At 41.2% G+C, this 25,293-nt stretch overlaps 1 protein-coding gene and 1 gene segment (V, D, J or C); both read left to right on the forward strand.

Moving 5' to 3' along the window:
- The window catches only part of amph (amphiphysin), a 42,371-nt gene extending 20,075 nt beyond the window's left edge, over window positions 1-22,296 (forward strand). Inside the window, exons 9-27 of one of the 9 annotated variants that reach the window (XM_034291442.1) lie at window positions 2,428-2,503; window positions 4,223-4,305; window positions 5,335-5,473; window positions 7,155-7,262; window positions 7,436-7,537; window positions 7,725-7,748; window positions 8,244-8,267; window positions 8,733-8,948; window positions 10,541-10,573; window positions 12,247-12,291; window positions 13,036-13,449; window positions 14,182-14,226; window positions 14,918-14,971; window positions 15,844-15,897; window positions 16,471-16,512; window positions 19,516-19,599; window positions 20,232-20,423; window positions 20,542-20,643; window positions 20,988-22,296. In XM_034291442.1, the coding sequence (XP_034147333.1) occupies window positions 2,428-2,503; window positions 4,223-4,305; window positions 5,335-5,473; window positions 7,155-7,262; window positions 7,436-7,537; window positions 7,725-7,748; window positions 8,244-8,267; window positions 8,733-8,948; window positions 10,541-10,573; window positions 12,247-12,291; window positions 13,036-13,449; window positions 14,182-14,226; window positions 14,918-14,971; window positions 15,844-15,897; window positions 16,471-16,512; window positions 19,516-19,599; window positions 20,232-20,423; window positions 20,542-20,643; window positions 20,988-21,092 (1,942 nt within the window). In that variant the 3' untranslated portion in view covers window positions 21,093-22,296. Of the gene's footprint in view, window positions 1-2,427; window positions 2,504-4,222; window positions 4,306-5,334; window positions 5,474-7,145; window positions 7,263-7,435; window positions 7,538-7,724; window positions 7,749-8,243; window positions 8,268-8,732; window positions 8,949-10,540; window positions 10,574-12,246; window positions 12,292-13,035; window positions 13,450-14,181; window positions 14,227-14,917; window positions 14,972-15,843; window positions 15,898-16,470; window positions 16,513-19,515; window positions 19,600-20,231; window positions 20,424-20,541; window positions 20,644-20,987 lie in introns of all 9 variants that reach the window. The other 8 variants (XM_029116226.2, XM_029116225.2, XM_029116229.2 and 5 more) reach the window with 8 other exon arrangements.
- Window positions 22,297-24,087: 1,791 nt separating this feature from the next.
- Window positions 24,088-24,841, forward strand: LOC105023717. The segment is given in 2 exon segments: window positions 24,088-24,130; window positions 24,441-24,841. Coding segments are annotated over 2 exon segments (444 nt in total).
- Window positions 24,842-25,293: the final 452 nt, after the last annotated feature.

Genomic DNA, 25,293 nt, shown 5'->3' on the forward strand with positions numbered 1-25,293 from the left:
GAAAAACATGTAAATGAACAGAAGGAACGTTGAATGGCATTGCAGTTATAAAAATCTGAAATAATATTCAGTCCAAGATTGAGAGATTCAGTCTAAGCACAACTATTAGGGCGAGGACATATGTAGATTAATGATTCACACATTAAATGAATTCACCATAGCATGATAACAGTATTATGGTGCATTCAGAGGTAAGTGGTGTGAAAATCGGCTGACAGAATCATAATATTTTAATTCCATTTCCATTTGTTCATCCTCTGTTTCAGTCAGATAGAGGGACACAATTGAACTAGTGGTGAGATGAGGTGTTATGTGATTCTGTGACAAAGAAAATGTACACTTAGTGAATGTGTATGTACGTGTGTGTGCATGTGTGGGATTGTGTGAGGTGTGTGTGTTTGTACTCCACAAAGCCTTTAGCAGAATTGCCTTGTTTAACGAAACGCCTAACCAGATAGTGACTTGCTACGTTGCTATTTTCCAATCCATTGGACTCAATTGGACTGTATCAATTGTACAACCAATGCTAGATGTATTCTCCACATCCAGCTTTTGCACAGGGCAATAAAAGAAATCCACTTATACTGGTCTGATGTAGCTGTCTAAGCTCCCAGTTCTGGATGATAAAAGAAATCCACTTATACTGGTCTGATGTAGCTGTCTACGCTCCCAGTTCTGGATGAAAGTAATAGAACATGTCTTTTTGTCCATGTGCAAAACATTAATTTGTTGGTCCCTGGGCCCTCATCGTAGCAGCTGCCCTGACCGCTCCAATTCAGGGTTGAGCTAAACGTGGTCCAGTCTTGGTTGGACCTTCTGTGAATACAGACAAATATCCCCTTTGCCTGCATTAGTGATGGTTCGCCACTCTACTCCCATGCATTAATTAATTTTCTATTTCACATTTTTGGGTGTGGCTGTTTTGTGTTATAGCCTGTACCCCCCGGTCAAGGGTATGTTTTACATTTGATTTGAATTGAAAGATGTTTTATCACTGTCATTATATTCAACTGGATGTGGTCGATTTTCTGTTACTTTTTAAAAGGTATTTTATGTTAATTATTTTACTTAATTCAACTACTCGTTTGAGATTGAAAACACTGAAATAAACCCTTATGTCTGTGAAGTGCTGTTGCAACATATAAAATATGAAATATGCAATACTCTTATGTCCTTTTATGGTTACTATTTTGAGTTCACAGTCCACAGTTTCACAGCCCAGAGCAGTTACTCGACAAGCCCTTTTTACATCAGCAATTGACACAATAATTTGAAACCTGTATCTTATTTTCCAATGTAAACCTATGTTTTGAATCAATAATTGTGTTGTGAAAGATGGTAACAAGCAAGATCAATGTGCCATATTTCTTTGGAATTTAAGACTTGTCTGGTTAAGTTAAACTAGTGTAAGGTAGGTTACCCATTTTCCCTGAATTAACTTCAATTCATATAAAAAAAATTCTTAATGGATTTTTAACTCTCAGTAATTTCGATTTTTACAATTCACACGACATCATTCGAATGTGCAATCAGGCAATGCCAAAACATAATACAATAAGTCAATGGGGTGTGCGTTTCTGTGGGTATGTGTCCGTGTTTTTCATTTCACATATGGAAATAGGACCAGACATCTTCACAAGGATAGTAAATCATTAAAAATCGGACCTTTTAAGACGTGAGGACAAACAACATTTCTGGTTTAGGTGTCAGGTTTAGGGTCTAACTTACAATTGGGTTTAGTGTTTCGATTTGGGGTGACTTTTAGGTTTAGGCATCATGGGTTATGTTTCATGTCATGGATTAGGCACACTGATTATTGAGGTTAAGGTTGGGGATAGATAACGGTTAGGTTAGCGTTAGTGTTGGAAACTTTTTTGTTTTCTGGTCCCCACAAGGATAGAAGAACAAGGCTGTTTGTGTGTGTGTGTGTTTCAGTGTGTGTGTATCAATGAGTGAGTGGATGTTCAAGCACTGTGCATGTTGCCATTTTGAGCTGCATCAGGCCGAAAATGCTCGCAGCAGCTGTGGTTATGTAATATGTCCAATCAGAGGCGTCCATTCACTGTCATGCCCTTTAGCACGGCTTGACTCCGGAGGGAATTGAAATCTCCTTTTTTTTTGCCATTTCATAATAGCAGTCATCTTTATGTGTTCAGAATATTCTACAGAATCAATTCAACCCTTGTATGGGTGTGTGAGTTTGTGTGTGTGTCTGTGTGAGAGAGAGAATAGCTATGTATCTTGTGCAAAACAGTCTGACTGTGGATACATACATTTGCACTATACATTTAGATGTTATAGTGTCTGAAATTCAAACGGTATTTTTCCATTCCCATTCCCTTCCTCTTTTTAATACCTTGATATTTAGACGCTTGTTGGCGAGAGCATATCCTCGTATTAACAGATGTGTTTCTTTGCCTCTTCTAGCCGAGTCGGGTTCTACGTGAACACATTCAAGAATGTTACAAGCCTGGAGGCCAAGTTTCATCGGGAAATCTCTGTGGTAAGTTGAAAGAGACACATTCTTGCTAGAACATGGCGAAAAGGACTGAGAAATGGACTGAATGACCACAATGGTACTTTTTCTTTTTTTGGACTACACCCCACTGTACCACCCTGTTATCAAAGGTACTGCATTTCGAACTAACAGGGTCAGAACCGTTAGAACCATGTTAGGCAAACGGTATGTATTGATGATTTTGACTCTCAGAAGTATTACTGGCATATCCTCCAGCATCTGCAGAGCGCATCACCTCTGACCGGAGTCCTATGGGCCACTGAATAGGGAGACATTTTGAATGCAGACATGATTGTTTTAGTGGCATTGCTCTGCCCATGTGCTCTGACTCTTGTAGGGCGAATGAGTCATGGTTTGTGAACCTCAGTGAAGAAAAGGCTTGAAATGGATTGACCGAGCAGCATGTTTTGGCATAGGGGTTGGTGTCTACATCTGTTATTGTTTAGGTAATAATGGAGACCTTAAAGGATTTTTTTCCACTGTTTGTTAGAAATAGTTTACCACCCCCCCCCCCCCCCCCAGTCTGACACATTTCTGTTTGCTTTGGACAAGTTGTCCTTTAGATCACAGCATCTGAATCTGTCATAGATGCCTGCCTGGAGGTTGTGTTGGAATTATGAGTATCTAATAAGACTGTGGGGTATCAGGATAGAAGAGAGGACAGATATCAAAGAAGCATTGACTGAGAAGTAAAACTGAAATCCTCCGCTGCTGTTTCTCCATACCTCAGTCTTCCAAGCGATTGGGTCTTCTCAAAATCAATCAGAATTCCACAGCCAATGACACATTATCTAAACACGGCAGGTGTGCTCTGGCTCTGGGCCAATCTGTCAGATTCTGGGACCTTTTAAGTAAACAATTGTGCCATCACTAAATCATCTTGGACTCACTCTGTACCTAGCTTCTTGTGGGCATTTTTATCGGTCCCAGTTGTACATTTGGAGTGTAAGTCATCCATTTTAGCTGCTTCTGGTTCAAGACTGCCATCTGCAGGGAATGGTATGCACTACTGTTCAAGCTGTGTCTCAGATCAGCACCTCACACTTATCCATTTCCTCAGAGAGGCCCTCCACTCTCACAGATTGCTGATTTACAGTGCGACTTCCAGGGCATGGAGAGGGGATCCGTAATCCATCATATATAATATGAAGTCATAATTTGGCACGCAGGTCCATTCTCTGTTGTGAAATTGCATGAACGCAAAATATTATTTGGTGTTTTATGAGATTCTGTTTCACTAGTGGAGACTGCATGGTTGCAGACCCACTGGAGGAGAGAAAATGGGGTATGGGAAGAGGCTGAGGGAAGTAGGAAGAGGATCATTTAGATGGCTCAAGTCACTTTAAAATGCCATGAAATTAACTGAAACTACAATTCAATATTTTAAAATGTCCTCATTGATTTTTTTATGATATCCTGCCAAGCTAAAACGGTTTAGCTATTCTTTCCATTAGAGCCACTAATTATTAATTCAAATCTGTTCCTGCATTCAATTTATCATTATATCATATATTATACTGCAAAGTGCATTTCTTATGCGTGATCTCAGACATGCAGAACTAAACTTTGCGTGTATTTTTCACCAGATGCTTGATTAATGTTCTGGAGGAAGACATGTACGAGAGGACTAGCAAACTCTCCACCCTTCTGAACTGAAACACTGAAGTTTGTCTCTCTTTTGTCCTTCTCGTTTGAATGGTCTAGCTCTGCAGACAGCTGTATGAAGTGATGACCAAGCTGGGAGAGCAACACTCGGACAAAATGTTCACCATTCAGGGGGCGCCAAGGTACGCAGCACTTTCCCAACGTCACCCAGGGACGGCCGATACATATGCATTTATCCCACTACAGTAACCATCTCAGAATGCATTGACCTGCACTTTATATGCCTGTCTTAACCTATGTCTATTCATATCGATCTTAACTTCCTTCATCATAATTAATAGTATCACACGGAATGTCCATTGCCCTTGACTTTGCAAGGGCATTAACCCAAAAAGTTGGTTAGTCAGAAGTGACAACGTATTGTGCAGTATTCTAGCCTCGGTGGCAGCGTTAGCCTGACCTTATGGTGACCTTTCACGGTGCTCGGTCTCTCCTGTGCACGTTGCCTGTGTTTTCACAGAATGTCTGGGTAAGTGGCTAATTAGGCTTTAGCGTGTAGAAAACCTGTTTTAAAAATTCTGCCGATGTGTCTTTTTTTGTCCTAAACGTGTCTTTGTATGACGCCTTATGTGCTGCTTCTTTGACCGGGTTTCTCTTGAAAAATGAGTGTTCAGGTTAAGTGACACTTCCTGGTGAAGGCAAACTCTGATATTCGCTAACCGGTTAGTGTGAACTGTTTCCCATGGGATGCAGTCAAGAGGCCCACAGTGGTTTTATCCCAATTCCAGATGGATAATGGATTTCATTTGGGCTCGTTCCATTAGGTTGGTTGATGTAAGATACAGTCATGAAGATAAATTAAAAGCCACCCAACCTTCTACGTGCAAAGGGACCATTTCTGCCTCGCTTGCAACTTCTAGATGTCTTTTCACTCCAACGTTTTGCAATTAACGTAATCGTTTTCCAAAGGTGTTTGCTGGTGTTATGTTTGTCTATCTGGTGCTAGTAAGTAAAAGCACGGTTACATAGGTAGCACATTGTATCCCAATATATAATATGCTTCATAACCATTGTGCCTTTTCCTTACTTTTGCAATTTTCCAGTGATTTCACAAACATAGATAAGGCTAATTCTTTGATTTAGCCTACCGCCTCTTTGCTTACTATATGTGTAAACATAATTTTCATTGTTTAACCTGTTTTATACCTCAGTGATTCAGGACCTTTGCGTCTCTCTCGGGCCCCCTCGCCACCGGACAGCGACAGTGACGAGAGCCCTGGGACCACGCCTAACCATATGCTGGCGCCAATTTCTCCCGGCCCGCCGCGGCCAAAATCTCCTTCAGGCCAGGTAGGCCTACTCCAACACACTCTTAGACCCAGAAGCAGAAATGTCCTATTTCAGACTGCAGCACCTGATTTAGTTTGATCTTTTTCTTAATTATTGAAGTGCGGCCAATTACCAAGTAATCAGAACAGTCTCAGCTTACAATTCCCACTGAGATGGCCTTATGCCAACATCAAAACCGGGGTTGAAAAATACACACTGTTATAATTTGAGTGTGCATGTCGTATTATCTATGTCGTATTATCTATGAACTAATTTAAAACAGTGGAAAAATATATAGGAAAATCGTACATTACACTGTTCTGACTTTTTATTATGCTTTTAAGAGATTACTAATGTTGCTGTTACAATTCCCTTCCTGTTGGTAGCATGGTCAAACCAAGAGCATGTAGCACCAGAGTGTATGACTGTGTGTATGCCACTGTAGAGAACTTGCACGGTATCTATGTACAGTTACAGCCTGTGGGAATTCCTTAGACACGAGTTAAACGTCCAAACGTTCAGGAATTGATATCTGGGAAATTCTGTCTCTATCAAATCTATACTATCTGTTGATTGTTTGGGCACTATTTCTCCCTTGCATACTTTGCATGTATTTTAATCATGGTGAGTACTCAACACACCTGGTGTGACATTTAAGGCAGGGTTTTGTGGGCAAAGATATAAGCCTAGTCCTCCATTGAGCTTGATTTCTTTGCCCAGGACTGAGGTTAATCGGTGTCCGTGAAACTGCCCCATAGTGTTTAGAGTTTGGTGGTATGACTAGATAGACAAGAGTAGAGAACACTAGCGTTAGATTAAAGTCACGGTGTCAAAGAGGGCCCGTATTTCCCAAATGTGAACACAGACTGGTGCTCTTGTGAACAATATTAGTTGTCATGTTCACATGTCCTTTGCTTTGTTTCTTCTCCTGCACATTGCATGTTTTGTGCCATGGTAAGTAACCATGACACATTGCCTTTTATAGATCTCTGAGAAGTGGAGTGAGTGGTAGATATACAGCTCCGGAAAGAAATGAAGATACCACTGCGCCTTTTTCTTTCCTTTCCAAGAAGGTTTTGAGTGAGGAACAGAAGCGTTCAATTTGCAGTGGTCTCTTAATTTTAAGCCTTCTGCTCCTCACTCAAAACCTTCCTTTAAGACTTTTTTGGAAAGGAAAGTAAAAGGTGCAGTGGTCTCTTCATTTCTTCCGGAACTGTATTTAGCATTAGAATCAGTGTCTCCTAAAGGCTGTCAGAGGTAACGTATTAGATGACCATTGTCTATGGTAATGTGGCAAACCAGAATGACTTCACTTTGATACAGTCCATTGTATTTTAGAATCACACAAAAGGTTAAGGTTCTTTGACCCCATTTCTTTTCACTGAGATTGACTGAGCAATAGTATCTGTAGGAATGCTTTATTGTTTCCTCTGCAATTACATTATCCAGGCACAGTCACACATTTATAGCTTTAAAACATCTCCAATCAGCTAATTTCATGGGACTTCAGGGGGTCATGAGAGCTTGTTGCCACTGCCAGATATTCTGGAGCTTTGCTCTAGATCATGAGGGACCCAGCACAGTCCACTATGATGTGAACACCAGATAATGGAACACCATTATAGACTACTTCATAGCGTAAAAGCTGTCCAACACCAAAACCCTAATGCTCGTGGCATCCTCTTTACCTCAGCTGAAAAAGGGACCGCCGGTGCCCCCTCCACCCAAGACCCCCACCAAGGAGCTGCATCAGGAGCAGATCATTGACCTGTTTGGGGGCCAATTCTTACCCGCGGCTTCACCCTCACAGGTCACTGACTTTCTGGATCATCAGAAATTGGTTATCTAGAGAGTTTAATCACTTCATCACAGTTTAGAATTTGTTTTGTAGACGACTGCTGAAGAGTCCACTTCAGTAGTCATCAGTCTAGTTCTTATTGGGAGATGTTGACTCAACCACTACTTTAATTGTTCTATTTTCAGCCGAACGAAAGACCCGGAGAATCTCTCCTGGACCTGGACTTTGATCCGTTCAAGCCCGACACTAACGCCCCGATCGGCCAGGCTGTTTCTCCGTTAACACAGGTCAATCCCACAACGTTTACCTTACCCTGCAATGCTATGTTATCCATCTTACATGTATTCATTTATATTCAACCTAAAAACATTAGTTGTGGTAATATCCATCCAACATAGCATGAAGTAGTGCTTCTTTAATGGTTGCTTCAATATTTATGCGTCAATATTTATAGTCTTATGCATTGTTTTACAGCAACTACCCTGGGATTTGTGGACTGTAAGTACAGTACGATGCTACAAGATTTTTGATTGATAGTTTGTACGCTAAGTGAAAGACAACGGAAGTGATAAAAAAGACAGATGCTATTCAAACATTCTTTTTATTTGCTATGAGTCATGGTTAAAGTGTTTCCCTGTGTTAACCAAAAAATATCCATTGTGAGACAAATTATCTGTCTCTACAAGCAGGAGCCATTGTCACTATTAGGTTAAAACTGCATATGCAAATAAAACTTTTATACTTTTAAGTTTTAAGTAATTTTCTTCACCCAAACAAATGAATATGCTGCTTTGTCTTGAGTTCATCTTTTTTAAATGTTTGTGTTACAGTCTATTTAGTTTAAATGTGTTTTTGATGTTAAAATTTATTTAAAAACAACTATTCTCTGCTGCTTTATATAGTACCTTGCAATAATATAAATGTTACAGTAAGTACAGTATTATAATGATTCTAACATGAAATTAATGTATATGCATTTATTGTTTTTTCCAGGGCAGTGTTGAACCTGTACAGCCTGTAAGTAATAAATGCACACCTGACTTCCTAAACAGGGATCATCAATTAAAATTACTTTCTGAGACTGTTAACATTCTCTGATTTCAGTTTGTTTAAGTCTGTGCCCTGTGATCGTGCCTGCCACAAGCCATGCTGTATGAGGCCACGCTTTGTGTCCCATCACAAAACTGTTCTGTAAATTCCACAACACAGACCACTCCATTAACCACAAAACCAGTCACAATGGTTTATTTTGTCTTTGCCTGGTCTTTCTTCACCTCCTTCACTTCCATCACTTATCTCTCTCTCTTTGTACTTCTTTCATGATAAACTCTGTAATCTAACTAACCTCCACTCACCAGCGTGGCCCTTGCAGACAGAATCTGGGTCTGTGAGGACTGTGGGTGTGGAGGACGGGGTGTTGGTGAGGCCCCGAACGCAGCCACCTTTAACCTTTAACCCCGGGTTCCCTGCATTCCCGAGCAGGCGGAAGACTCCGGCTTCGCCCCCAACTGGGCCGCCGATTTCAGCGCGGCTCCAGAGAATGGAGACACTGTACCGCCAGCCACCGAGGGGGCAGCCGAGGAGCTTCCCACGGCGACGGGGAAGGAGGAGGCCCAAAGCTGGCCTTCAGAGGACGGCTGGGGCGGGGAGGCCGCAGGGCAGCCCCAGGGGGCGGAATCAGCCACAGCCGGAGACGAGGTTAGCGGCTGGGACCCTGACCCCCAACTTACCCCCGACTGTGATCCCTGTGCCGTGGGGGGTGACCGGGAGGCCCGGCAGGAGCCACCAGCGGCAGAGTCATGGGGATGGGATGTAGGAATGGGAGGAGAGGGAGGTTCAGGGGATGCAGAGTCAGGGGGATGGGAGGGAGGAATGGGAGGTGAGGGAGGGTCAGGGGTCATAGAGCCAGGAGATAGATTGGAGCCGGCGAGCCGAGGGGGTCAGGCAGATTCAGAGGCGGCCGAGGCAGGTTGGAGGGATCGCCGTAAATCCACGCCGGGCCTCCGCATCACCAACGAGCACGGCCAGGTGATTGTGGACACCCCGGAGGGCAGCGAGCCCAGCCTGTACCTGGCACATTCAGACGGCAGGGAGGGATTCGGCTCCGGTTCGGAATATGAGACGGCAGAGGAAGGGGGGGACGCGGCAGGCCAGAACGGAGGCTGGGCCAGCGCTGACGAGGACCTGGACACTGTGGCGGAACAAGCTCTGCCGGACACTAGCACAGCCTTGGGAGGATCCGTAGTCTGGGAGGCAGGTGACGCGGCCCCTCTCGTCCCGGAGCTCAAAGCTTCAGCAAATGATACAGGTTTTGTAGCCCACTGGGACCAACCAGCAGAACAGGCGCCGTTACAGTCTAAGGAAAACGTGGAGGCGATTGCAGACCCTATCTGTGTCCAAGAACTGGGCTGCACCGGGGTGGAGGTGCTAGATTTTGGGGCCGATCCTTTTGCAGAGATCTCCGGGGGAGGGGGTTTTGTGACGGACCCATTTGCGGAGACTCCCGGGGGCTTCGCCTCAGATCCTTTTGGCGGAGGGGCGTTCGAGTCTGATCCCTTCGCCGAAACCCAAGGGGGAGGTGCGGATGTTGGATTTGTGACGGATCCGTTTGCAGAAACGACCGGGGAGAGCGTGGCAGGGTGGGCGGCTGACCCTTTTGCTAACAGCGATTCAGCCCAGTGGGCAGACTTCCCCACTCCCTCCACAGAGACAGGCAGGACCGACGACAGCGGGTCCTGGCAGGAGGTCAGCGACAGCAGTGGCTTCTTCTCCTCAGGGAGTGACGTCAGCCAGGCAGGGAACCTCTTCGCCTCCTTTCCCGGGCCGGGAAGGGAAGCAGTAGATCAGGGAGGAGTCGTCCGCCGAGCTCATAAAGAGCCCGAGAACTCGGACCTGTCCGAAGACGAGGTCGCAAACAGGAGATACGGAAAGTTGTACCAAGAGATAGATACAGAGAAGGAAGAGGTACCTGACTTCCTCCCCCTCTACGTAGAGAGTAGCATAGAGTAGACCAGAAGGACCAGAATACCCTTTCCTTGTTTTCCTGCCAGCAGATGTGCACAGTTCTTTGTTCTGAAAGTGCTTTCCTGCAACCCAACCTGAACCCCGCGGATCCACTGAGTCCCAACCCTCTTTTCCTCTCTCTCCTTTGCTTGCTTGTCTGCTTGTCGGTTCCACTTTGTCAGTTTTATAAACGCAATTTCATCTCTTGCCGCATCATTGAAAATGTTTTATTAAGCAGTTAGGCCAAAAGCTTCAAACACTAATTGTGTGTCTATGATTCGATTTAGGTGACCAGCAATGCATTTAACGGATTTCCCCAGGTAATTAATGTCAACCATATTCTACCTGTTGTGATCATGGAAAATTATTAATCTAGTTAAATCTAGTTAACCATGAACCATGCTAGTTAAAGCCCATGGTTCATCTTTGGAAGTAGAATGGTTCAGTATGGTGGGGGACACAAAGGATCAAATGGGATCAGTTGCAACAGAGCATTGGGTGATGTTGAAGTATGTTTCGTCTTAAACGTACAATCAGCACTAAAACCAATAATAAAGCATTCTCCCTCCCTGTGTTTTGATAAAACACTGAGGTTTGGGGCCACCAAAATTAGGGAAACAATCTATAAGAGTTGGGTGATTAGTAGGTTTTCCATTCATACAGTATTCGGCTAAATTGCCACAGATTAGCAATAACAAACAAGGAAATAATTTATTTCACTTTTAAGGAATTCTTTTCAATTAGATACATTTCCATTAGTTTGGTCTGTACTGTATAAAAAAGAACAACTGTTACCAGGTATGCTTTCTTTTATTTGAACTTTTAGTACACGCTATGAAAGGTTGTTGTTTTATTTTGTATAGTTTTAATGTTTTCTATGAACTTGGTTGTCATCAGCAGGCAAAACATAGAGTACGTAGAAGTTATTGAAAAAAATGCCTTGTTCTCTAACAAAACAGTTGAAGCTAAGAACACTCTTTGCCCTTCCATGTCAAAATACTTCATATTTTATTTTCGTGTGGACACAATAAGAGCATGTTTTCCATAGTGTGTCGAACTAAATTACTTGTTACCAGCTTTTGACATGTTCAGAGATGTTGTTTGATAAATCCAGGGAAACTGTGTCAGATTCCTTATCCCATCCAAAGGCATATTCTTTCTGTTGTCAACGCAGCAAATCTGCCATAGAAATAGAAAGAATAGACTCTGGTCACCAAATATGGATAGCCAAATGTTACCAATTAGAGATGGGTCGTTTGCAAACGAAAAGCTTGTTTGAAATGTGAATGCCGGCAACTGAATCACCACAATAAATTGGCTCCCTGATTTGCATGCATAACAAAGGAAATGCTGTAGACGGCGCATTTTTACTGCTGACTCTATAATTAATGGGTAGAGTACATCCACGCTCACATTTCCAGTGACGTTTATTAGGTGAAAGGAACCACATTGAAGATAATCTCTTCGAATAGAAATGGAAATACAAAGTTCCTCTATTGTATATGTAAGGCAGAGAATAAATGGAATGCTATTTGCTTCATTGTAGGAATGCAGCATTTTATGTGAGATTGCTTTTCTAAACCAAAGCCAACACTACAATAAAATACAACTATACTACAGTTTAGTATGATAACCAGTATGAATTGATGAAACTTGTTTGGGTTAAATGTATGCTGAAAACAGTATTGTAGTTGTGCAATCTTTGTGACATAATTAATTTAGCCTAAATGCCGGCTTAATGCTATTTATCGTTGAATTATAAAGTTTCATAAGAATGTTGACATGAGTTATCCCTTCACTTCATCTCAGTTCAAAAAGAAAAATCCTACTCTGGTCGTTATCATTTTTTTTCCAGAATTCAAAACAAACATGTTCTGAAATGTTTTTAAGTATTATAGATGGCTGGTTTGCAGCTTATGTAATTCTAACCTTCTCCCTAACTCTTTCTCTCACCCTTTATTTCTCCTTCTCTTCTCACCACCTCGATTTAAAGATGGAAGCTACAGCCCCAACATTTGTTGCTGATTTTGATAAACTGGTGAGTCCCTATGACAAATGTATTTGTATGAATTATATTGCTGATTTACGATACTATGCTTTTTGTCAGTGTATCTGCTTTGTTTACTTTTCAAATTTGTTTTATAATGCTTTTGAGTGATTTAAAAAAATCTGTTATGGTATATTAATCAATCATGGATTGACTTTACATACAGTATGTATTTATATATTTTGGTGGCCCTATTTACTTACTGTTTTGTGTTTGTTTACTGTATTTCAGTTTTGTTTGTTTATTTGCTGTATTTTCATTGTATTAATTTATTGACTGTATTTTAGATTTGTTTGTGTACTGTATTTCCATTGTGTTTGTGTACTGTATTTCAGTTGTGTTTTTTGTGTGCCGTTTTTGATATCTTCACATTTGAATTAGTTATCCAAAATGCCTCTTTGTTTTATCTTTGTTTTATTGCCTATTAAATTATAAGATTAAGCAACATTTAAACTAGACTTAGAAAAATGACATTATCATCGTGAACGTAGAGAAAAAACCTCAACAACGAAAAAACACCAACAGCATAACATGGCTAGACATCTATACTTACCAAGGTTATGATACTAGTAATCAATCATTATATTTTTAAAGGGAATTTCTGGCACCCAAAGTTGAACACAGCATTGTCAAAAAGTGCCCAATAGGTGTGCTGAGATAGGGGTGGTTGTAGCTGCTACAGTATGTTAGACGGGGGATTTTGATCGCCTCTTCCCTGCCTGTCTTTGCGGAAAGAATGAAAGTGAGGCAATCGAGGCCCCTGAAGCTCCTGTGCTCCCAGCTGCAATTGCTGGGACCTCAGAGGCCCCTGGGGCTGAGTCCCAGGTGGTCCCAGAGGCAGGGGAGATCCAGGAGACTGCTCCCACTACTGGTGAGGCTGAGGTAGCAGAGATCCAGGTGACTGCTCCCCCTACTGGTGAGGCTGAGGTAGCAGAGATCCAGGTGACTGCTCCCCCTACTGGTGAGGCTGAGGTAGCAGAGATCCAGGTGACTGCTCCCCCTGCTGGTGAGGCTGAGGTAGCAGAGCTCCAGGAGACTACTTCCCCTACTGGTGAGACTGTGGTAGCAGAGAACCTGGAGGCTGCTCCCCCTACTGGTGAGGCTGAGGAAGCCGAAAGTGCAACCAGCCCTAATGTGGAGAAGCCTGCTGTGAGTGACAGTTAGCTCTAATCATCACATGCATGGGCCATAGGCATCATCATCATCATCATGATAACATTGTAATAATTATTTCCATTGTTATTATCAGTGTATTCACCGGTGTCATTATCATCATCATTGTCATACGTGTTTACACTGGTGTCATTATCATCCTCATTCCCATCATTATCATTGTCATCAGTGTTTACACTGTAGTCATTATCCTCATCCTCATCATCATTGTCATCAGTGTTTACACTGGTGTCATTATCATCATCCTCATCATCATTGTCATCAGTGTTTACACTGGTGTCATTATCATCCTCCTCATCATCATTGTCATCAGTGTTTACACTGGTGTCATTATCATCCTCCTCATCATCATTGTCATCAGTGTTTACACTGGTACCATCATCATCATCAATGTTTACACTGGTACCATCATCATCATCATCATCAATGTTTACACTGGTACCATTATCATCATCATCATCTCATTCATTCCTTCTTATAGAGATGCTTTCTGATTTCCTGTTTCACACTCATTCATTACCAACATCTACCTTGTTATTAAAATATCTTCTACATTTGAGTTAACAAATAGTTTTAGGCTTGTCGCTCATTGTTTTTACATCTAATCCGCTCCACAACTACCATTTCTTATTTTCTAACAAATCTTTACATCATGGCTGCACCAGAGTATTATGAATGACATTCTGTTCTACCTCACTCTTGGTGAAGTCCACTGAGGCGTCCCCAGTGTCGGAGGAGGCTGCACCAACTGAGGTATGTGGAAGATTCTACCCGTTGTCCACACACACCTTCCCAGGAATGTTCTGGGCCCCTACCAGAATTACTGAATGGCAGTCAGGCATCAACCATGTTGAAAAGACAGATTTCTCAATTGGGGACGTACCTTTAGGAATACTCTGGTCGTTATCTGTATGCAAGGCTTGGATTGTCATGTTTGACATTTTGTGGAAATTGCCGTGCTGTCTTCCATGTGCCAGTCAAATATCAAAACAACACTGAAAGTCTTATTTCATTAAATGTATCCTTTTGATTGATTTTACATACTCATTTCTGTAGTAAATTTCATGTAGATCCGCCAGAATATTATAATCAAATTGAAATGTAAATTATATTCTGCCTGTGCACAGCATTTTGGTGCACCAAGCTACAGTATATATATTTCATGTGGTGCTTTTATCTTGACAAATAGTACCAAACATGTCCACACGGTTTTCATTTTGTTTTTCCCTTCACTACTATGACTGTGGGAAAGAATCTTCAGTCTGAATTTGAGTTTTTGGCATAGGGTATTTGCTTGAATGGTTCACTAACATCAGTAAAAAAGGACAATGGCTTTTATTTAATACATGTAGCTGATGCTGAGCATGCTCAATGTAGTTAAAACAAGTAGTAAAAATACAATCTCTTGAACACGCTTTTCCTATGGGCCCATCTTTTCACTTAGATCTCCCCGGGTGAAGAGGCTGAAAAAGCATCCCCCAGCAAAACAGTTACCCTGGTAACTATGACTTATGCCAGATTTGGCCTGAATCATGTTTTTACTGAGTGTTTTGTAGGATCTTAAACCTTAAATTTGACTGTCATATAGGACAGTGGTATGACACTTATTCACTCATAAGGACACAAAATATGCTTTTTAAACAAACCTGTAATTTAAGATGATTTAATGTGCCGAAGTGCGCCTGTAGCCATTTCACTAATATTTTTTTTATCACTAATTAAAATACCTCTTATGGTGCTGAAAAAAATTATAGTGTGAGTTATCTCATGGTAGGTTTGTTTGAGCAGCACCCAGTCTCATTTGAGTTTGGTTTTCTTCCCAAACCCCTTCCCTATGTTTTCCCCTCAATACTCAATGACACGATGTGTTAAAACCTATAGGAACTACCATTCAAGTCCCTACAGTAAAAACAACCACTGCCTTTTGAGATCCTAAAGATTCATTAATCATCTCCCTTTTGAAAATGTAACCTGAACATGCTAGCGTACAGTATAAAAAGGTAATTCAGATTTTCAGATTTACTTATCCAGTGAGATTTACAGTAGTGACTGCATATGTTTTCATACTGGTGCCCTGTTTAAATCGAACACACAGCCCTGGCATTTCCAAATTATAAGTAAATATATGAATAGATATGCAATATAAACACGCTATATTGATTGGACGGCAGGAAAAGAAGCTACTGCCTCGGCAACTGCTAAAGTAATTGCAAACCCAGTGAAATACTAAGTACAACATTGTATAATGTAAGCAATTGAAACACAAAATGAAAACAAACAAGCAGAATAAGTTTAACCGAACTTCAGTTGTTGAGGCATGAAACTGGATGGTGTTGTTGTCAATGTGAATCAGCTGTCTTCTGTATGTAGGAATCCGTTCCAACCCTGGAGGAAGTCAATGAGTCCCCTTTGGAGGAGACTCTGGTAATTATCCTGAGATTCCCAATCCCCATTCCCAAAACCTTTTACGCAAATAGGGCATTTAAAAAAGGTTTTGTCTTCTTTCTATGAAAGTGCTCTTGCGGTACATAAAAGTTGTGATGTTAGAGAAATTGAAAAAAAAGATACCTATTTTATATTTCAATAAACAGTTGTTTCGGACAGAACATCACATTCAGTCAAACAACTCGTTCACTGCTCTGCCCTGTAATTGCTAAAACAAATGCATCCTCCTTGTCTGCTTATTATAAAAGGCAATTTCCTGAGCAGTGGATTATTTAGCAGACAGATGTCAGACAGGATGTACTGTCTTCCACCTCATTCCAAGGTACTGCAGTTGGCCTAACTGCTTCACATCTATTATTGTGAGCTGTCATCAATTGTTGTTGAAACACAGACCACTGCAGTACATCTACCGAATGTTAAAATCATACAATCTCCAGACAGAACATGCATTGTATTTTCAATGGAAAACAGGCACTTGTGTTAGCTGTTGTTCAGGCGGTCGCCTCATGGTGGTCAGGTTACATCGATAACATCTCTTTGTCTGAACTGTAGGAACCTGTGGAAGCTAAAGGGTCTCCTCAGGAAGAGACGCCGGTAACTGAACTGAGGACTGAAAGTCTCTGTCATGGAGGTGTATCTGATACCAGTGATAATGTGTTGCATTACTGTAATCTCTGTCATGGCAGTGTATCTGATACCAGTGATAATGTGTTGCATCACTATAATCTCTGTCATGGCGGTGTATCTGATACCAGTGATAATGTGTTGCATCACTATAATCTCTGTCATGGAGGTGTATCTGATACCAGTGATAATGTGTTGCATTACTGTAATCTCTGTCATAGCAGTGTATCTGATACCAGTGATAATGTGTTGCATCACTATAATCTCTGTCATGGCGGTGTATCTGATACCAGTGATAATGTGTTGCATCACTATAATCTCTGTCATGGAGGTGTATCTGATACCAGTGATAATGTGTTGCATTACTGTAATCTCTGTCATGGCAGTGTATCTGATACCAGTGATAATGTGTTGCATCACTATAATCTCTGTCATGGAGGTGTATCTGATACCAGTGATAATGTGTTGCATCACTATAATCTCTGTCATGGAGGTGTATCTGATACCAGTGATAATGTGTTGCATCACTATAATCTCTGTCATGGAGGTGTATCTGATACCAGTGATAATGTGTTGCATCACTATAATCTCTGTCATGGAGGTGTATCTGATACCAGTGATAATGTGTTGCATCACTATAATATCTGTCATGGAGGTGTATCTGATACCAGTGATAATGTGTTGCATCACTATGATCTCTGTCATGGCGGTGTATCTGATACCAGTGATATTGTGTTGCATCACTATAATCTCTGTCATGGCGGTGTATGTGATACCAGTGATAATGTGTTGCATCACTATAATCTCTGTCATGGCGGTGTATCTGATACCAGTGATAATGTGTTGCATCACTATAATCTCTGTCATGGCGGTGTATCTGATACCGGTGATATTGTGTTGCATCACTATAATCTCTGTCATGGCGGTGTATGTGATACCAGTGATAATGTGTTGCATCACTATTATCTCTGTCATGGCGGTGTATCTGATACCAGTGATAATGTGTTGCATCACTATAATCTCTGTCATGGCGGTGTATCTGATACCGGTGATATTGTGTTGCATCACTATAATCTCTGTCATGGCGGTGTATGTGATACCAGTGATAATGTGTTGCATCACTATTATCTCTGTCATGGCGGTGTATCTGATACCAGTGACAATGTGTTGCATTACTGTAATCTCTGTCATGGCAGTGTATCTGATACCAGTGATAATGTGTTGCATTACTGCTAACACTTTCATTGAATCGGCCGTCACAGAAAGTCATGGCAACTGATGTCAGCTATCTGACCTCTCAGATATACTGTCATTCAAGAATGTTGGCTTTTCTAATGACCCCCGTGGGATTCATGGAAAGTGTTACTGACAGTTGGAAGCAGTCCGGTGTCCATATTGCTGCACGAGGAAAAATGGCAACATACATGTTTACCATGTTTACCAACATACATGTTTACCATGTTTACCAACATACATGTTTACCATGTTTACCAACATACATGTTTACCATGTTTACCAACATACATGTTTACCATGATGTTTGTCGCTTAAACGGATCCCCTTAATCAGATACTGTTTTCACACATTGTAAACAAGCTTTTTGCCATTCATATTTTCCTCATCAGTTATACTCTATGTGTCATTAGGTTGGTATTTTATGTTCATATATTGTGCTGTTTTGAATAGTGCTGTTTTCTTGTGTTAATTTTGTTTAAATTATATGTTGTGTTTTCTGTTGCTCTGCTAAACCTGCAGCTCCCAGACTTCTTACATTTACTGTAAAAGAATGTTGTCACCTCATTGTGCGTGTTTTTATTTCGGTATTTGTCAGCTTTCGGTGTTCGGTCTGTACCTGCTGTGTATTCATTTGTGGTGATCAATCCCATGTATTTGTTCTTTTTTTTTTACAATGCATTTTCTGTAAATTCATAGCATACACAGTTGGACTACAATGTAATTTATGTATTTGAACCTTCATTTCATAGATATCTGTTTTCTGAATACCATAGAAAGGAATACTCCACCGTATTCTTCAACGGTATCAGAATGAGAGCAAACCGATTGCTTCTCATGCACTGAGAGGCTTTGAGTCATTGACTGCTGCAGATATTACTGTACTTTTCCCTCACACTGAATCAGGGAATCACAACGTCCGCTGTTGACTGGCATATTCCCATTATCAGGGCTGTTGACCTTTGGTGGATGGTAGTATGGACAGTATAGATCCCTGTGGTGTCATATTAAATGGAGGAACAAACCCACCCCAACGGCATCTGGTTTTTAGCTGCATTGGACTGCTTCAAACTCCTTCACATATTAATAATTGGACTGAGGTTTTTACAACAATGTGACAATTCTTTTAAAATGTTAATATAATGTTTGAGTGCCAAACGGAACTCACCATTACATCAATATACGATGAAAAAACATTGCTGTAGTCTTAAGTAATTGAAGATACAATTGTGTAAGGATATTTGAATGAAAGAGTATGATTTAAATGGAAATATCTTCATATTTCCCAGGAAAAAAAAACGTTTTACCTCCAAATGTATTTTATTGAGTGAGCTTTTGCTAGAGAAATATCACTTGAACATTACATTGTGGTCAGTTTCAGACTAATGAATTAAACTTGGTAACCATAAGATCCTGGTACCATTGTTAACTTCACAACCCTTTAAGGTCAACAGTGTGAATTCCTCTCAGTGTGCCACCTCTTCATCATATCACAAAGGACAGTTTTAGCCTGAGTCCTAAAACGCCCTGGAAAGATCTTTATTGCATACTCTTTGGGTCCTCAATCCTTGCCTCCTCCAAAACCCACTGGAGGAAAAAGGAGAGGACAGAGGAAGAAAGAAGATCTTGACCCTATTCCATTAGCTCTTCAGACCATCCATGCCCTTTGCCCTTCTCCTTATAAAATGGTTTTCTATAATGTCCCAGTACCAGCATTTATACTTCCACATATCTCTTTAGACTGTAGTTGCTGAACAAGTGGATGAAAACTTTAAAGAGGCTACTGGAGCCAATGAGGGCACGGCAGAAGCTAAGCCGAATGAGGTACATATTCAATCAGCCGACGTTATTCCGAACCCTTTCCTGACTGTAGCTTAAACAGGCCACATGGGCAGAAAAAAAAAACAGTGGCCCCAGGACAAAACTGTAGTCTACAGATATACTAGAAACACGTGTCCCTCTTCGCCTGTAACCATCAAGGTTTGGTTCCAACCATGTTCCCTTTTCAGGGTATTTTTTATGAAGCGTTGTCATGGAATAATGGAAAAAGCTTTTCAAAACTACTGGGATGTTGAATAAAAGATTCTGGTGAATAGGAGAAAGAATGGTGAATAGACTACTTTATGTGAATGTTTAGGGACACTTATTGCATTCCTTGATTTTTCATGTTTCATACTCTTAATGCATTGCTTTTCCTTTTGCTGAAAAGCAGTGTTTTTGTTGTATGAAATAAAATGCAAGACAATTTGTGAACAAAATTGTGTTCTCAAACTACACACTGCCCTCTGAGAATCATTCTATTTTTTTGTTGATGTTAGCTGCAGGGAATGTAGATACAAAGAAAGAAGTTTCTGTCTTCGTGTCTAGATTCTACTATCCGATTGTTCATTTTAGTGTCTCCAGTGTGTCTGTGTGTGTATGTGTGTGTCTCATTAACGGTTGTCTTCCCTCGCCAGGAGAAGATGCCTATTCCCTCAGTGGTGATTGAGCCAGCCTCCAGCAACGAAGGTGACGATGACCGTGACATCGTTGACATCATTTCCCCAACGGCCATCAGCGACAACGGAGTGATATCAGACAGCCAGGCGGCCAAAAACATAAACGCCTCCGACGGCCCACCGGGACTCCCTCCTGGCTATCTTTACAAGGTTACCCTTCTGGTTACCCCTGGTCCACACGCACACGCGCACACACGCGCACGCTGTACTGCTCAGTCTGTGCCAGTCACTCTTCACTCATGATGTTTTATGATTTACCATTGTGTAGGTGGAGACCCTGCATGACTTTGAAGCTGCCAACTCAGATGAACTGGACCTAAAGAGAGGTGACATAGTTCTAGTTGTCCCCACGGCTACAGTGGAAGACCAGGTGACAGAACCTTTGTTTTTGCACTGTATTAAATTAATTAAATACCTCACAGCCAAGCAATATCATGAATGCGATTTACAATGACAAAATGAACCGGAGTGAGCTGGATTTCAGTGAAGTGGCAGGATTATTTTATGCATTTTCCCATATGAGCCACTTGGTGGAGCCATTTCCACAGTGCTCACACCTCAAAGCGCAATACACACTAAAATAACAGAGATTTGAGGAGGCAGGCACATTTCTGCCTTAAACTGTCACAACAAGAGTAGCTAAACTTTATGTTGCTGTAGGTGCCGGTCCAGTATCAAGTTCACCCATTGTCTGTTTTTCTCCACGGTCTCCAGGATGCGGGTTGGCTAACAGGTATCAAGGAAAGCGACTGGTTGCACCTGGGGGCCTGTGCCCATCAAGGACTCTTCCCAGAAAACTTCACCCAGCGCTTGGAGTAACCATCTGGGCACGGAGTAAAGAGATGCAGGACGTGGAGAGGGAGTCTGTGACCTCCAGGCGGCGTCTAGCCGATCGTCTGCCGACCCGTCTGTGACCTCGTCTACACAGACAGACCAAGGCCCTCACTAATAGGGACAAAAACACAATCGACAAAAACCAAACCAAGTGTGGATAAACACTAGTACCTACTCGAAGCATAACGTAAAATGAGCATGATGCGATAGTATGGTCTACCCTCCTCTCCGAATTGAGACGTTTTACTTGTTTTGTTCGTTACCCTGTAAGCAGCGGCGAATTAATGTGTGCTTTGTTGGAATTGTGGTGACCTCCACATGTAAATCCCTGTCTGTTTCAAGGAAAAACAAAAACGAGAGATTCCTCCTTACAAAAAAAAAAGTTACCTTATCTTCTCTGCACCAAGTGTATTGTATTGATTTGTTGCTCTGCAGCGGAATTTATCAGAATCTGTAGTGCTTTGATCTATTGAAGCGTTCTTAAGTGTTACTCAAGACTAAGTGTTTTCTTTGAGACATTTAAGCCATAAATGTTACCTTGCATCATTGTTAGTGTTCTGTTGTGATGTCACGGCTGTGAGTGTGCGGCTATGGTGGTGATTTCTTTGGCGTAATCTGTTGGCCTTGTTCATGGACAAGACGTGCTGTGCTCTTGCCAAAACATAACTGACGTTGCCGTTCTTAACATCAAAATGAACGTCCAAATGAGTTTCCAGCATGAAAAATGATGTTAGTGATGAAGCTGAGATCCAGGAACTGGCAGATGAAGCTTTTGCAAAGTAAAATATCTATATAAAACAACAACTATGTAGCTCCCGAACACAAGTCAAAGTATATCCTTACACCTTATATCTGCAATTGCATATTTACAAGAAACCAAGTCAACCAGTGGAAGATCTATGAAGATATTTATTTGTGAATGAAATGTTATGATATATTGTATTTATTGAACTTTATATTTTTTAAGTTTAAGATCACTGGGAAGGTGCTGGGAGAGAAATCAGATATGCAATATATGTCATTGGTTTATATAGGGTCCCAATAGTTCATCTGTTCAGTATAGCAATGAATATGGCGTCACTCCTGTGTTCGTACAGATAGCCCTCACTGTAGAGCCTTTTTTGTGATATACATATCTGTGGTTATTTATCTAAAGGTGAATAAAGAATAGTTCTTACGTTACAGCTCATAATTGATTGGGAATGCTTTACTTACTGGGGTCCCTGGGTCCAAATACATGTTTAAGTATTTTGTTTTATATTTGAATAAAATAATAATAATAATAGACAAATCAACTATTTCATGTACTGAAAGGTAATTTCAATTAGTTTCCTATTTCCAAATATATTTCAAATACTCGAAAGAACAGATTTATGTGCACATTAATCATTGAAATAATCACTTAAATTTACACCTTTACATTACAGTGTTCAAATAATTGTGGTTTTAAAGACAAAATATCCACACAATTTTTTTTTTATAATAATAATTTAAATACAATCAATAGTTTTGAGACTAGGTCTGATTTTAGGGCTTTTTAAAACGAGTGAGTGTACTCATTGAAGTATTTCACATTTCAAGGTAACTAATGATTACAGTAAAGATGAACATCTTAAAGTCTTAGCACAGTCTTGGTAATTATGTTTTCACTGTATGTCTAGTCATCACTGTATGTTCATTTATTAAAAATACATTCAATATATGTACACAGCTCTGACTGGCAGGTAGGATGACCTACACCTTAACCCCCTTAAACAGTCATTTTTTGGTTTGTTATAAATAGACCAAATTTGTGACATCGAAGTCAAATGTCCGATCCCATCTGAACAAGAAATGTTCTAAGCGTTTGTTTTAACCAGCTCTAAGGTTATTAGGACAATTTTCATGAATTCATAATTCTTCAAGCTATTTTGACCTGATTTTGTGGACATATCAATAGGAGAACAGGACAGTCAGGTGAGACTGCACTGGGATTTTAACATAAGAAAAACCAAGTCAGTGTCTTAGAGGGAGAGGCTTGACCACTGAGGAATAAAGAGCTGGAGACTGCCTCAGAGATGGCATACCGCAGTTTACTCATGGTCACACGTGCCAATTCATGGACCCTCTATATTAATGCTTGCTTTAATATCAGGCTTAATCCACCTGTACAATACCATGGCGAGCACCGATGTCATCCAAAACATGGCAGACATGTCGATATCTCTGGCTGGGAGTAATTTAAAAACAATTCGCCTCAAAGTAAGTGGATCACTAAAGTATCTTATCAGGAGATCTGTCTCCAAGGATGTTGTCTTTCTGGGCTGTACTTCAGTTATATTCCAGGACCGGTGCTGGACTACAGGTGCAGTTGATGCTTTGAAATATAATTGTACCTCTCCAAGATAAACCCCTAGTGATAAGTTACATCTCTGTGCCACAAGAGGGCGCAAGGTCCTTACAGGCATTTCTCACACGCCATTAGCATTGATGTCTGGCTATTTACCAATGACACATTACTGTTATTCCCCCATTGCAATGAGATGGTGGCTACAAAGGTCAGGAGAGAGAAGTGCAAACCATCATCATAGGCCTCTGACAAGCAGAGGCATTGTGTTTAATGACAGAGCTCCATGTCATACAGTTGGAGTAAACAAGACTCTCACTAGCCTGGTTTGTTTGAATTAGAGTTCGCTTCCAAGAGTGAAACTGAAATTCGCACACACTAATAAGTGATGCCGTTGCACGTAAAAATACTTGTATTTCCTGCTGCATCAATGGAATTCATTTCAATCATAAAAATAACAGTGTATCATTCTTTGTTGGTCCAGTTTCTTCGAATCAACACACACTTCTCTTCCATCAGGGTGCTGAAGGGAGGCTTACTGTAGGAACAGGATCAATGACAGTTTACTCTGTAGCTGACTCTCTCTTACATATCATGCAGTGCATACATTCAACAGTGCACTGATGACCGTGATCAAGTGCAGTTAGGTAAGACATGGCTCTAGCTCTTCTGTACCTAGTCTTTCTCCATTTCCTGGGTAAGTAAATTTTCAGGGTGAGCTTATTCTGATGGTAGAAATACACTTTTGATTTAAATGAACTACCGACATTATACCTATATTTATAGGTATAATATATCTATCATTTCCCTGGATGAACATGGGCATAGATATATTCTAGCATTCAATCCACTCATAGTCATTCATGTGCCTTTCAAATATCTTAAGTGCTGACATTCAGTGTTTACCATGAATATGATATTCCCAAATGTGGGAAGGTTGCCTTCCCATATTTATGTGCAAAATAAGCATAAGCATCCTTCCACTGCTCATCTGACATTCTGCACAGTTTCAGAAAATGCACTGCTGCAGCAAGAATTAAGCCTGACCAAGGCAGCCAGCAAAACTGCTCTCATCCGGTGTCATGTGAAAGACCTCCGCAGTCCTTACCTCCACTGGTACGTTCACCCAGAGGGAGAGACTTTGACCCGGGTGTTGTACATGGCGACCGGCAGTGAGAGAACGCCGGAGATGAGAAAACAAAATAAACGGTGGATCAGTGAACCTGGTTTCGAGAAGTTCACTGTGGAGACGGCGGTCGGCGGCCAAACGTACACGTTGATGATTTCTGACTTAAAGACCAATAACTCAGGCACCTACTACTGTGCCCACCTGGACTCCCACAGTGTTCGCCTCCCAAGCAAATTCTCTACTAAAACTGTTGCTAATACGTCCAATTCCACCGCGTGATGAAATTGGGGGACTATGGATGCGTGTCCCACTGCCGTCCTTGTGTGTCACATGCCATCTCAGATGCCACCAGTCCGATTTTGACAACTTTGGGATGAATGGCGAGTCCTGGCATAGAGTACTGGCTTGTACAAAACTACACTATCTGCCAAGGGGGTGATGATAATACATGTGATTGAAAATTGCCAACTCAGAATGGTCACGCCGCTCACCCTGTTACACTGAACAGAGTGGCTGCAGTTCCAATGTCTGGAATCAGAATGGTCACACCACTCACCCTGTTACACTGAACAGAGTGGCTGCAGTTCCAATGTCTGGAATAATTCAACATTTGCTTTGGCTATAAAGCAGAATAACTAAAACAATGACATCACATCAATTGTTCTGCCCAAAGCCATGTGTAGACTGTTTTATATGTGCAAGATCTGCATTCCAACAGACAAATGGCCTTA

Source organism: Esox lucius, chromosome 3 (assembly GCF_011004845.1).
Source record: "Esox lucius isolate fEsoLuc1 chromosome 3, fEsoLuc1.pri, whole genome shotgun sequence".
Taxonomy (NCBI): Eukaryota; Metazoa; Chordata; class Actinopteri; order Esociformes; family Esocidae; genus Esox; species Esox lucius.